At 56.4% G+C, this 12,258-nt stretch overlaps 1 protein-coding gene across 1 annotated transcript; it reads right to left on the bottom strand.

Annotated features, from left to right (window-relative positions):
- Window positions 1–5,038: 5,038 nt before the first annotated feature.
- TEKT3 (tektin 3) lies at window positions 5,039–11,766 on the bottom strand. Its single transcript, XM_038157182.1, has 7 exons — window positions 11,191–11,766; window positions 10,592–10,675; window positions 8,862–8,932; window positions 8,513–8,656; window positions 7,172–7,394; window positions 6,539–6,693; window positions 5,039–5,313 (listed from the first exon to the last, which is right to left on the bottom strand). The coding sequence occupies exons 1-7, from the start codon at window positions 11,764–11,766 to the stop codon at window positions 5,082–5,084; spliced, it is 1,485 nt and encodes a 494-aa protein (XP_038013110.1). The 3' UTR covers window positions 5,039–5,081.
- Between the last annotated feature and the right edge of the window lie 492 nt (window positions 11,767–12,258).

Genomic DNA, 12,258 nt, shown 5'->3' with positions numbered 1-12,258 from the left:
CCAGCTTTGGCCGAGAGGCGTGGGCTGGACACGGTGGAGAAAGCCCAGAGAGAAAAGCACATCACTCCCCTGCTCCTTGGACACTGCTTTTGGGGAGGTGCGCTGCTCAAACCGAGCAGGGCTTTGGACAGACATCAGCCGCTGCTGTGGGTGCTGTGACAGAGCTCTGGGGCTCGGGCAAAGCTCCTCTGCACACCTTCCACCAGCCAGAGCTGCTGGAGGGAGCCTGTCCAGGGAGGAGAGGAGAGGAGGAGAGGGAGTGAGGATGGGCACAGGGCAGTGAGGATGGTCACAGAGCAGTGAGGAAGGTCACAGGGCAGTGAGGGACAGTGAGGATGGTCACAGCAGAGCCCCCGGGGTTTTGCTGGAGGGACAAGGTCCCCCCCAAGGCAGGGCAGGACGGGCTGGAGGTGCTCCCGGTGCTCCCCCGCGCTCGGGGCTGCTGCCCCCTCTGGGGCTGGCAGTGCCACCCCGCAAAATTCAGAGCAGGCGCCACAATAAATTGGGAAAATGTTTTGTGTACAGGCAGGATTCTTCACTGGGTGTGCTGGGAACACTGGAAGATTGAAGAGTGGTATAAACTCTGGGTTAAAAGTGTGGATTTCTCACTTTGAATCTATTCCATGGGAGTACTCTCAATGTGGTGCTTCAGCTTGAAATCCCAGACTAAAATGATGAGAGTCCAGGAGGGAAAGGGGGGTTTCTGTCACTTTATGGGGCTCAGATGCTGATCTGACCGGGCAGGGATGGGCTGAAAGGGATCTAATGCTCCTTTAGCTGTGGCATCCACTGACCCAGCACGTCGGGGCTCTGCTCATCCCTTTCCTCGGGCCAGGTGAACGAAACCCCTCTCAAGGCAAACCGTTTCCGACTACACAAAAAGACATTTCCTCTGTCTGTCCTTGTGAGCATGAACTCGTTTAACCCCACATTTTGCTCTCTCATCACATTTGAGGGATCGCTTCCTGTTCCCTACCCTGGTGATTAAGAGCACTCACGAGGGGGGTTTGAAATGCAAAGGGCAGGGGCCGAAATCTGCGCTGCCATCGGCGAACCCCTCCTGCCGTTCTTCGCTGCGGGCTGGGGAGGGAACGGGGCGGGCAAAACCCTGCTCTCAAACCACTGTGCCACCAGCGAAAGGAGGAGAGCAAGACATGGTTTGACTGCCCTTTGTGCAAGATCTAGGGTGCTCCCGCAAAGAACACACATGCAGATGTGTATATATATATATAATATATATAAATACATTTACACAGGTGGAATGGGTATTGGAAAAAAATATTTCTACCAGAAAAAAAAGAACATAAAGGGAGACTTTATATTCAGCAGACTTCAATAACAAAGGGTCTAATGCATCTTGGAGACACTGACTTATTTTTCCCGGTTTGTTTTCTACCAGTTCAAGAAGAATTTATAAAATACTTTAGTGGTGTCTGCATTCGTGCCCCCAAACCAGCTCCATCCAACCTTCTGCTTTCCACTCCAAGCCAGTGTCAGCACTGACAGAGCCAGGCTGAAATCACAGGAGAAAATCCCACTGACTTCAAGGAAACCAGCATTTACCCACTGACCCCAAAACCCTCAAAAAATCCACTGAGCTCCCCAGCTGGGACTGGGAACATCCCCAGGTCCCTTTGAGGAGCTGCTTCGTGCTCCTGTCCTGCCAGCACGGAGCAGACCCTACAGAGGGCACAGGTGTCAACCAGTTTTGCCCAGACTGCTGGGTTTTACAGCTTTGGCTCCAGCAGCGCCAGGGGTGGCCCCCGTTCCTGTCCCCTCAGCGTCCCCAGAGTGGCCACGGCCGCCCTGAGGATCCCTGCCGAGGGACACGGCGGAAGCTGCACCAGCTCCAAGAGAGCTTGAAGAGGAGCATGTGAAACAAATCCATTGGGGGATATTAAACCCAAGGACAGGCTCGGGAAGTCCTTGGGATCCTGATTGCTGGAAGCTGGGAAAGTGGGCTGGGAGAATCTCACAGAGTTCTCGTGCCTGAGCTCTGCTGCTTTTATCTCAGCATCTCCCGTTGGCTCTGGCCGGGGCTGCGCCCGAGGCTGCACTTTGGTCTGAGCCAGCACGAGCGTTTCTGCCATCCTGCACTGCCCAGATTTTCCTTCTGCATTTTGCCAAAGTTTTCTCCCTTGTTTTCCATAATAGCAGTGAGTTTAGGGTTGGTGTTTTTTCTGACTGCTGATGCAGTTTGGGGAATTCTCTCTCCCTGGAGCACAATAATCTACACTGGTTATGCAAGACATTGTTAACACGGGTTTTGGCAAGCTTTGATTTCACCCAAATTTGTATCAGACCCTTCCAGGACATTCAATGACTTTTGTTTCCTTAAACAACAAAACCTCCTTTCTGAGAAGCTTCTTGCTAGCCCTGCCTGCAGTGTTCACCTGATCCTGCACTGGCGCGCAGCAACGGGGTCCTGGGTTTATTAATTTATTGTCTCTCCTCCAGTCAGCACACAATTAATTTACACACCCAGCTCTGCCGCAGTGATGCAAACGGAATGATGCAGAGGGGTGGGAATATGGTTGTAAGAGGCAAAGGAATTTCCACCAAGTAACTTTCTCAGCAACTTGGCTGATAGAGGCGGCAATAAACCAGCAATAAACAGCAATAAAAGCAGACGCGTCGTTCTCGTGGAGAAAGGAGCCATCCCCTCAGCGCAGAAAGGCAGATGATGGGCCTGGGCTGTGATTTAGAAATGATCTCTGAAAGGAAATCATTTAATGGCACGGCAGCAAAGGCATCTCAGCCATCAGCAGGAGGAGGCAGGGCTGCTGTTTCATCTCCCAGCACATCAAAGGCAGCTCAAATCCCAGAGCCGGCCCTGCAGGGATTAAATGGAGCAGCTTCACTCAGCAGCAGCTCTGTCATGGAAAGCAAATCCCTCCCTGCGCAGGAGAGCCTCGTGCTCGCTGGAACTGCACCCAGGCCCGTCCCCGGAGACCCCCCTGACAGGGCTTTGGGGCAGGGCAGGCTCCCCCAGGGCCAGGAGGAGACTCATGCTGAAGCACACGCAGGATGCCCCATCAAAGTGCCGGGGGCCGGGGGATGTCAGCTGCCAGGAGTAACACCAGGGCTGTCAACGTATGGAAAACTGGCGTGGAGAGAACGAAACCCCAGAGGGGCCTGGGAATTCTCTAACGTCTGGGAAATTGCTGCAGGAAAGTGGAAAGTATTTGTGAAAGAAATTAGAGGAGCTGAAGCTGAAATTCCTCTGGTCATGGCTCAAACAGAGGAAAGAAACTCTTTGGCAGTGCTTGGAAAGGAGCACGGAGAGGCCAGGACAGCAAGAGGAAATGGAGCTGGGTAATTGCAGCGCCGCACAAATGCGGGCAGTTAGGAGAGAGCCCTAAAGGAGCTGCCAGCGGAAGGATCAGTGTTTGGGGAGCTCTGAAAGCAAAACTGGAGAAAAGTGGAGACTGAACCTGGTGTGCCCTCATTGTGCAACAAAGCCCAGATATTTCTGACGTGACTCAAACCAAAGGTGGAAGTGAAGCGAGGGCAAAGCTGTCACTGGTGCCAGGACTTGGCTCCGGGCACTCCAAGGCTGGAGCCTTTAAGGAAAGGGCTGTGGGTGCCTCTGCTGCCCCCCGCTCAGCTGGGGACAGACTGCTGGGGCCCAAAAGCCTGGCAGCTCTGCCTGAGAACATCTGGGGTGGGTCTGCAGATGAGCGGAGCAGCCAAGGTCACCGGGGCTGGGGACAGCAGCACAGGCAGAGAACAGCACGGAGCAGCCCGAGGCCAGCAAGGCTGCTGACAAAAACCGAGCTCAGCTGCCCCTGGCTCCCCTGGGAGGCGGGGAAGTGCAGAAAGGCCAGGTGGGATCGGCCGGGCAGTCTCTCCTGCTCACGGTTGTCTCTTTCCTTTGGAAAGGGTGGCTGCTGCCCCCGACGGGCTCCGGCCCCAGGACACACACAAAGTAGAGGAAATCTATTTTTAGTCTCGACAAAAGTGCTAGTAAAGAAAAAAAAAAAGGTTAGAAAGACAATTGCTTCCTGTTTAGGGCTGGTGCTGGGAGGGAGATCCTGCCAGGACGCTGAGGCCAGGAGGGGCTGGGAGGGCAGAGGCTCCGTGGGGTGAGGAGGGGCAGACAAGGAAAGTGCTCCCAGCTCCTGCGAGCCCCACGCTGGGCTGGGGGTCCCTGCCCTGGGTTCCCGAGGGAGGGACTCGAGCTTCTGCCCCTTTGGCATTCCTGGTGCCCGCCGGCTCTAGGCTGAGCTCAACAGCTGAGCTTCAAATACTCAGGTTGTGATAGCCTAAGGAGAGAAACTGCAACGTGACTTTCACACTCAGATTGATTGAAGACTTATCCCTCTGAAGATTACTTGGTAAAATCAGGATTTACAGCAGGAGAGAAGGCTCCGTGCAGCCAGAGGGGCTTAAACACCAATTAATCTCTTTATCTTCAAAGTGCTTTGGTGCTCCTGGCAAGGAACTACACATGAGAGGTTAAACCAGGAACCCAAAATTAAACCCACAGCATTTTCTTCAATGAACTTTCTCCAAGTCAAACCTACTTCCTCTTTTTAAGACCCCAGCACTGACATTTTTGATGGCATTCAACATTTTTTCAAAAGCAAGACAATTATCATTAGAAATCAGCTTAAAATGCACATTTTTCTATTTTAGGAACAGCACAAACTGCAACTCTTTCCGGGACAGTTTGTGTTTCTTCTGCTGCACCATTAAAAATCCATCCTGGATGTCAGCAGCTCATTATTCTGGCAAGTGGCTTTACTTCCCCTTGTGCCTTCTCCACATCACACACACTCAAAAGGAGGAAGACACGGCAGTTTTTCTCCTGAAAACACGGCCTGGAAGGGTAGGGATGGATCCCCGTGGGTGGATTTGGTGACATACAGGATATTTTCCGCTCCTTCCTGGCGCACAGTGAAAGAGAAAATACAAAGGAAAAGAATCATCCTGGTAACCCAACAAACAAAACACTCATTTAATTCCTACCCGGAGTTTACGCCAGGAAATGAAATCCCAACAAAGTCGTGAAATTGCAACAGTGTATTTGCGGAGAAGCTGAGGGAAGGGGGACGCGGCGTGCGGCGGGCGCCGGGCGCTCAGGTGAGGCCTGCGGAGACGTAGCCCAGGATCTGCACGGTGCTGGGGTAGCTCTTGCGCATGCCCATGCAGCGCTCCTGGTCGATGAACAGCGAGTTGTTCTTGACCACCAGGTCGTGCTCCAGGACCCCCTTGGAGCGCACCAGCATCTGCAGCATGTCCTCGGAGGCACGCAGGCACTGGTGCAGGTTCCGCAGCGTCTCGTTGATCTCGTTGACCTCTTGGACGAGGCTGGAAAACAGCGGGACCCCGTCAGAGCCCCCCGTGGGGGCGGTGTCCACCCAGAGGGGCGCTCTGGGCGCAGGGTTCCCCCACCAGCACACCCAGGAGATTCCCGCCCCCGTGCCCCCGTATGGGAGAGCCGAGGGCAGAGCTCCTCCCGACCTCCACGGGGAGGAGTGGAGAAGTTTGTTCCAGAGCTCTGGATATGCTCAGCCACGTGTGCCAGAGCAGCTCTGCCACCAGAACAGGGGCAAGCAGCTGTGGTTTCCCATTGCTCTTTGGGTCTGTGGCTTTGTTGGTTCACGCTCCTGGATTCCCCCGTGCAGGGGTTCTGCACAGGAGACACACACAGCAGCACAGGACACTGGGAGAGGCTGAAAGGGAACGTGGAACAAGCGGAGGATGGAAAAACCAGCGGTGTGTGAGATGCTGAACCAATTCCAGGGCTGGGTTTAAATCACTTTGGAAAGGGAACTGTGCTCAGAGGGCTCCCAGGAGGAGCTGTGAGCTTTGGGCGCCTCCCCGGGCTGCTGCTGGGCACTCCCTGGGGCACAGTCCCCAGGTCCTTGAAAGGATTTCCAGGGTGCCCAGCGAGGGGAGGACAGCTCCACATGTGCACCCTTCCTTGGAGCTGCCCAAAAGGAAGGGGCTCAGCGCTTCCATCTCAGCCTGTCAGAGAGCAGAATCCCAGAACCATAAACCAGAATCCCAGAGTGGTTTGGGTTGGAAAGGACCTCAAAGCCCATCCAGTGCCACCCCTGCCATGGCAGGGACACCTTCCACTGCTCCAAGCCCCATCCAGCCCGGCCTTGGGCACTGCCAGGGATCCAGGGGCAGCCCCAGCTGCTCTGAGCACCTGTGCCAGGGCTGCCAATCCTCTCAGAGAGGAATTCTTTCCCAATATCCCATATGTCCCTGCCATTTCTGAGTTTAAAGCCACTGTCCCTTGCCCTGTCACTCTGCCTGTAGAAAAGGCCCTCTCCCTCCTTCTCCAGCCCCCTGAGGGTGCTGGGGGGGCACAGCAGGGAGAGCAAGATGTTTATCCTCCAAAACTGAGCACAAGCAGCCACCTGGAGGAGGCAGGAGAGGAGATGGCACCCGAGGGCTGGGACACCTGCTCAGTGCTTTAGGTTCAACCAGAGCACTCATGGAAGGAACATTTAGGGGAAAAAAGCCATTTTGTCATGCAGAGATGCTCCTGAGTGCCCCCCGGGCCCTGGCAGCCCGGCCTCACCGGATCTGGGCGGCGTCCCGGCACAGCTCCACGTTGGGTCTCCTCGTGCGCTCGTCCAGCCGGGTCTGAGCCACCTTCAGCTGAACCTCTTTGTCCCTTATGGTCTTCTGGATCACTTGGATCTTGGTCTCCAGCTGGAAGATTTCCTGCCGTGTCTGGGGTGAAACAAACACAGGAATCAATGAAAAGAGATCTTCTGAAGTGATCTCATCATTCCCTTCTCTCCTGCTGGTGCAGGAAGAAACCCAAGTTCAATAGACAGCCCCTGGGCTCAGGCCACATCAAGGACTAGATCCAGCAGAGTTTTCAGGGAAAATCTCTTTGCTGTTGCTGCCACATCAGAGGAGAGCTAGGAGTGATGGATCTCTTGAATTACCAGCTTCCCAAAACTGCTGCTTGCAAGAATGGGTCATCCATCAGGAAAAGGTTTTAATGACCCTTATTTAAGGATGTGCTGTCAGCCCCTTGTGCTGCAAACTGAGCCCGGAAGGGTCTGAGCCCTTCCCAGGCAGCTTCCCACGAGTCCCTCAGGTCTGAGCCAGGGCCCATCACGGCTCTGCCCCTGCCGTGCCTGGCGGAGCAGGGCAGGGAGCCCCCGGGGAGCCGGCCATCCCGGGGAGGCGGGGCCGCTACCTTGGCCAGGTGTGTCTGGATCTTGCTCTTGGCGTTGGCGATCTCGGTGATGCGGCTGGTGAAGGCGTCGTTGACCTTGCTGAACTGGCGCCACATCTCGTCGGCCGTGCCCATCAGGAGGCTCTCGGTGCTGGCGCGCAGCTTGGCCGAGGCCGCGCGCGCGCTCTGCGAGCGGAAGATGTTGTTGTCCGTGAACCGGGCCCACGTCTCCGGCACCGAGACCCTGCGGGGGGACAGCACAGCCTTGGCGCCGCGCACGGGGATCCGCGCTGGGAATTCAATTACGTGGAACTGGAACGTCCGGACCCCGCTTGTTCGATGGTATTTATCAACTGCTCACAAAGACAACTTGTGAAAGCGCAGACAAACAAACATTCTCCCATAAAAAACAGAGATTCCAATCAGAGCTCTATTGGCACCTTCCAGGCATCGAGTGCCAAGGAACTCCCAGCCTCACAAGGACACACAGATCACACTTCAGTCAATTCCTCTTGCTCACAGCCCATCTCAGTCTCCCACTAAACCCAACGAGCTCTAGATCCCTCTCCATTCCCCATCGGTGCATTTGGGATGAAGCTCCTGCCTGTGCAACAGTCCAGAACAAGGTCAACAAAAGACTTAAATACCACATAAGCTCCATTTAAAACCTGCTGATTCTCGGCACATTTTACCCCCCTCTGAATTTCAATCCTTTGCAATCCATTTGCCTGTCTAAATATGTCCGAGCTCTACTGTGAATAATTATTCAAACTGTTGGAAAAATTGTCTCAACCTCTGCCTCTCCATAAACTTCATGGGCTTGTGTGAGCAGATTTATTCTCTCAGCCCTTTGCCACTTGGGCCTCTCTCTGCGAGTGCTGGGTTGGGTCACTGTTCATTAACTGCAGAGCCAAAGCTGAATTCCTGGCACCCAAAGGCAGCGGAACCCTGTCCCAGGACCACGCTCTCATGTCTTGATTTTCTGGGTCATTTCAGCTCCCTGCCAGGCCCTCTCCATGCAGGGGTGAGCCCTCAGACTTCCCATCAGTGAGGAGCACTCAGGCAAGCACTGAGACATCTCTGAAAATATGCACGAGCTTAATGAGCTGTGCAGAGGCGCTGGGCTGAATTCGTTTGCGGGCTGAGCCCTGAGCCCTGATCTAATGTTTAATTAGGTCGGGCTCGCCTTTGCCTGCCGCGTGTTTGGCATCCAGCTGAGAGCAGGGGGTTCCTCTCCCCCTGGAGAGCCCCGAGGGAAAGCTCCCTCGGAGATGGTGTCTCCAGGAGGGAGGGATGTGCCTGCAGAGAGGGCTGGGCAATCCCAGCTCCCCGCTCCGTGCCTGCCGGGCCCCCAGAGCTCACGTGGCATCAATCCTCTCCACGCCCTTGAAGAAGTGGATGCCTCTGGAGGTGTTCTTCAGCTGGTAGCACTTGCTGTCGATGTGGTGGCCCAGCTGCTTGTCAGCCAGGTCCTTCTCCAGCTCCTGCCGGGCCTCCTTGTTGCACCTGGAGCACACGAGCAGCAGCCTCAGTCGGGATGGGCCGTGGGGCGGCTCTGTGCCCACCCCGCTGCCCTCAGCCCCTCTGTGCTCCCGGAGCATCCCTGCCTGCCTCCCACAGAGCCCGCAGGGCTTGGACCCGCAGGGATCTGCTGGGGGCACGGCTGCAACTGCACACCAGCCCTGCAGCAAGGGCCCCGAGCCCTCCTTACATGATCTGGGCATTCACCGTGTCCAGGCACTGCTGCAGCCTCTCCCGGCAGGACCTGATGATCTTGATTTCCTGGGCAAGGGCAGAACAAGCCCATCAGCTCCGTGCTCAGACACCCTGGGCACTCCTGCTCTGGGGCACACAGCAGGAATTCCCCTTCCCCCACAGCAAACACAGGGGGCAGGAGGGGACCCCAGCCCCAGGGCACCCACCTATGCCAGCCCCGGGGCACCCACCTGTGCCAGCCCCAGCCCCGGGCACCCACCTGTGCCAGCCCCGGGGCACCCACCTGTGCCAGCCCCAGCCCCGGGCACCCACCTGTGCCAGCCCCAGGCCCCAGGGCACCCACCTGTGCCAGCCCCAGGGCACCCACCTGTGCAACTGAGCCAGCTGGGGCCAGGGAGGGGACAGGAGGGGGCTGTGGCCATGGCCAGGGACAGGCAGGGGACACGAGGGGGCTGTGGTGACAGCCAGGGACAGGCAGGGGCTGTGGTCACAATCAGACACTCTGCAATCACTTTCAGGGTGGGTTCCCAAGTTTTTTTCCCTCGACATCAATGGCCAGGGCTGCTCTCCATTACAGGGAGACAGGACCTGACCTGACCTAACAGGCACAGTGGTGCCCTGGGCCAGCAGTGCCACACATCCCCATCTCCAGCCCTGGGGCATTTTCCTCCCCACAAGAAATCCCATCCGCATGGGACAAGAGGACTTTGGTGTAAACCCAGTTTAGGGGTTTTCAGTTTTAGGGGTTCTCAGTTCCAGGCAGGGTTCAGCTCCCCTGGGGGAAGGCTCGTGCTGCTCTCAGCTCCCTTGGTCCAGCACAAGCCTATTGCACCCCTGAGGGTTTCCAGAGACAGGTGATCAGTGCTCCAAAGCCAGGGATTTTCAATCCCTCCTGTCTGCAGGAACCGGCTGAAAGCACAGCCTAAATGCATCCCAAACATTAAAAAACCCAAATGGCATTATGGAGATGCCAGCTCTGATAATTTTCCTAAACCCTCATGACCTTTAAACTAATCTTTTAATTTTTCAGGGCCTGGCTCATAACAAAAAAATCTTCTAAGAGAGCAGCGGCTTCCCAGGCCCAGGGGCTGCGATTTCCTTCCCAGTTTTGTGAGGCTTTTGCGGTGATTACATTGCGCTGCACCCTGCATTAGGATCCCATTTGCCGTGCCATGATTGCTTTTATCCATGATTTAAAGCAGCTTAGATAAAGGCAGACAGGAGCGCAGGTTTTTATGATTTCTATCAAGTCCATTGCCTGAGCACACAGTGACAGTTCTGCTGCAGCCGCTCTGCCCTGAGCAAAGCAGAGCTGGGGAAGTGCAGTTACATCTTTTATCAGCCCAGCTAATGTAGCAGACAAGCAGACAAGCAGACAAGCTGTCCCTCCCCGTGTGTGCGTGTGACACACAGAATGTGCAGATGCACAGCCGGAGCACACAGACAGATCTGTGCAGGCAGGGCTCACAAAGGCAGGACCATCTCACAGAGGCCTGGAGGACCCTGAGATGCCACACGCACCCGGCTCCTTTCCAGCTCTTCCTTCCCCTCCCACGGACACGCTGCAGGGTGGGAACACCAGCCCCTGCCCCAGCAGGCTGGGGGGTTGAAGAGCTCGGCACCTCCGCAGCGCTGAAGGGCCAGTGAGGGAGCGGGGCTGCCAAACTCGTTCAGGGGAGCTCAGGCAGAAACAGCTCTGTCACAGAGGCGTGCTGCCAAACTCACCGTGACGAGCTGCTTCTCCACGTCGTCGTTGACCAGGTCGATGCCCATCCTCTTCTCCCGATTGAGCAAACACTTGTGAGCGACCTGGTGGGGACGTGCGGTGACATCAGCGCTGGCTGCAGGGACAGGGCTCCCTGCGGGGACTGCGCCCATGCCAGGGAGCGCAGGAACAGCAAGTGGAGGTGGGCACAGGATGGCAGCCTGGAGAAAGCTGCCCGAGGCAGCCGGGTTGGTGACAGCAGCAGCCGAGTGCCACGACAGCACGGAACCAAAGGGACAGAGCCCTCGTGTCCCCGGCCACCACAGCGGAGTGCGGGGACCCGTGTCAGGCCCGGTGTTGGCCTCCCCAGAGCCTCGTAGTAAGACATGGGCTTTTGTGTGCCGAGCCAGGATCTTGGATATAGAAACATCTGCTTAAACAAACACTGCAGTGATGCGCTCAGCATGAGCTGGAGGAGGATGCAGCAGATGCAGGGGATTTGTTTATCACTGACTCAGCTAATGGGCTCTTCTTGAAACCTTTCCAGCCTTACAGGGCTGGGATGGACTTTGTGAGAGGTTTGAGTGGCTGCAGATGTCTGGGGTTGCAGGGTCCCTACCTGGAAGGGGCCCTCGGTGTCGGCCAAGGCTCGCTCCAGCCGTTTCTGCATGTCCATCAGGGAGTTGGTCTCCCTGATCATGGCATCCAGCTCGATGCAGAGCTCGGACTTCCAGTACTCTATGTCATTGATGCGCTCCCCCAGGTTCTTGGTGCTCTCCCCCTGGGTCCTCTTGGCCTGCTGGTACACGTCCTTGATGGTGCGGGTCAGGTCGGCGCGCAGGCGCTCCGCGTTGTGCCGCGTGGTCTCCGACTCCTTGTAGTTGGTCATGTTGGACCTGTGCCAGTCATCCAGCGTGTGCCGGGTGAAGACACCGTTGGGTCTCTCGGAGATGAAAGGAACTATCTTGGTGGGGGGAAGCCCTGGGAAGCTTTCGGAGAGGGGGGACAAGGTGGGGTTGAGGGCAGCTGCTTTGTAGTAGGAGTTGGGCATCCATGGCATGCTGACGCTCTCGGGGTGATAGGGAATGCGGTTCTTGTAGCCGGCCGCCCCGGAGCTGGTCGCTGGCAGGACCTTGGGAGGGGGTGGCCGTGGCTGGTTAAACTTGGCTTTCAAGGGATAGCCGTAGAGTTCCATCCTGGAATGCTGCTGGTGCAGGGCCTGCGCAAAGGGGGCAGAGGGAAACCTCGCTCAGAAAGTTCCTGTCCTTGTGGAACCTCTTACAGACACACCCGGCTTGTGATGGGCCCGGCCCTGCCCAGGGCACCCACAGAGCCCCTAAAGCTCCTGAACGTAAATCCCCTCTGACAGCGCCCCAGGCCTTTGCACTGGGAGGGATTTGAGACCAGATTTGCTGTGGGTGGCTTGTGTCAGGTCTTGAAATGAGGAGAGAGACAAATCACGGCTGAGTGGGAGGATGCCAGATCTTGTACCTTTGTTTTCCTTATTCCTTAATTCCTTATTTCCCCTTATCCCTTCATTTTCCCAGTCAATCTAATGACCTCCCCTGGCAGGGTGGGCAGCCCTGGCACAGGTGCCCAGAGCAGCTGGAGCTGCCCCTGGATCCCTGGAATGCCCAAGGCCAGGCTGGACGTGGGGCTGGGAGCACTGGGACAGTGGGAGGTGTCC

This window comes from Motacilla alba, chromosome 18, assembly GCF_015832195.1.
Source record: "Motacilla alba alba isolate MOTALB_02 chromosome 18, Motacilla_alba_V1.0_pri, whole genome shotgun sequence".
Classification (NCBI taxonomy): Eukaryota; Metazoa; Chordata; class Aves; order Passeriformes; family Motacillidae; genus Motacilla; species Motacilla alba.
Note: the sequence above shows the minus strand (reverse complement) of the source record. Positions and strands in the feature narration are given on the sequence as shown.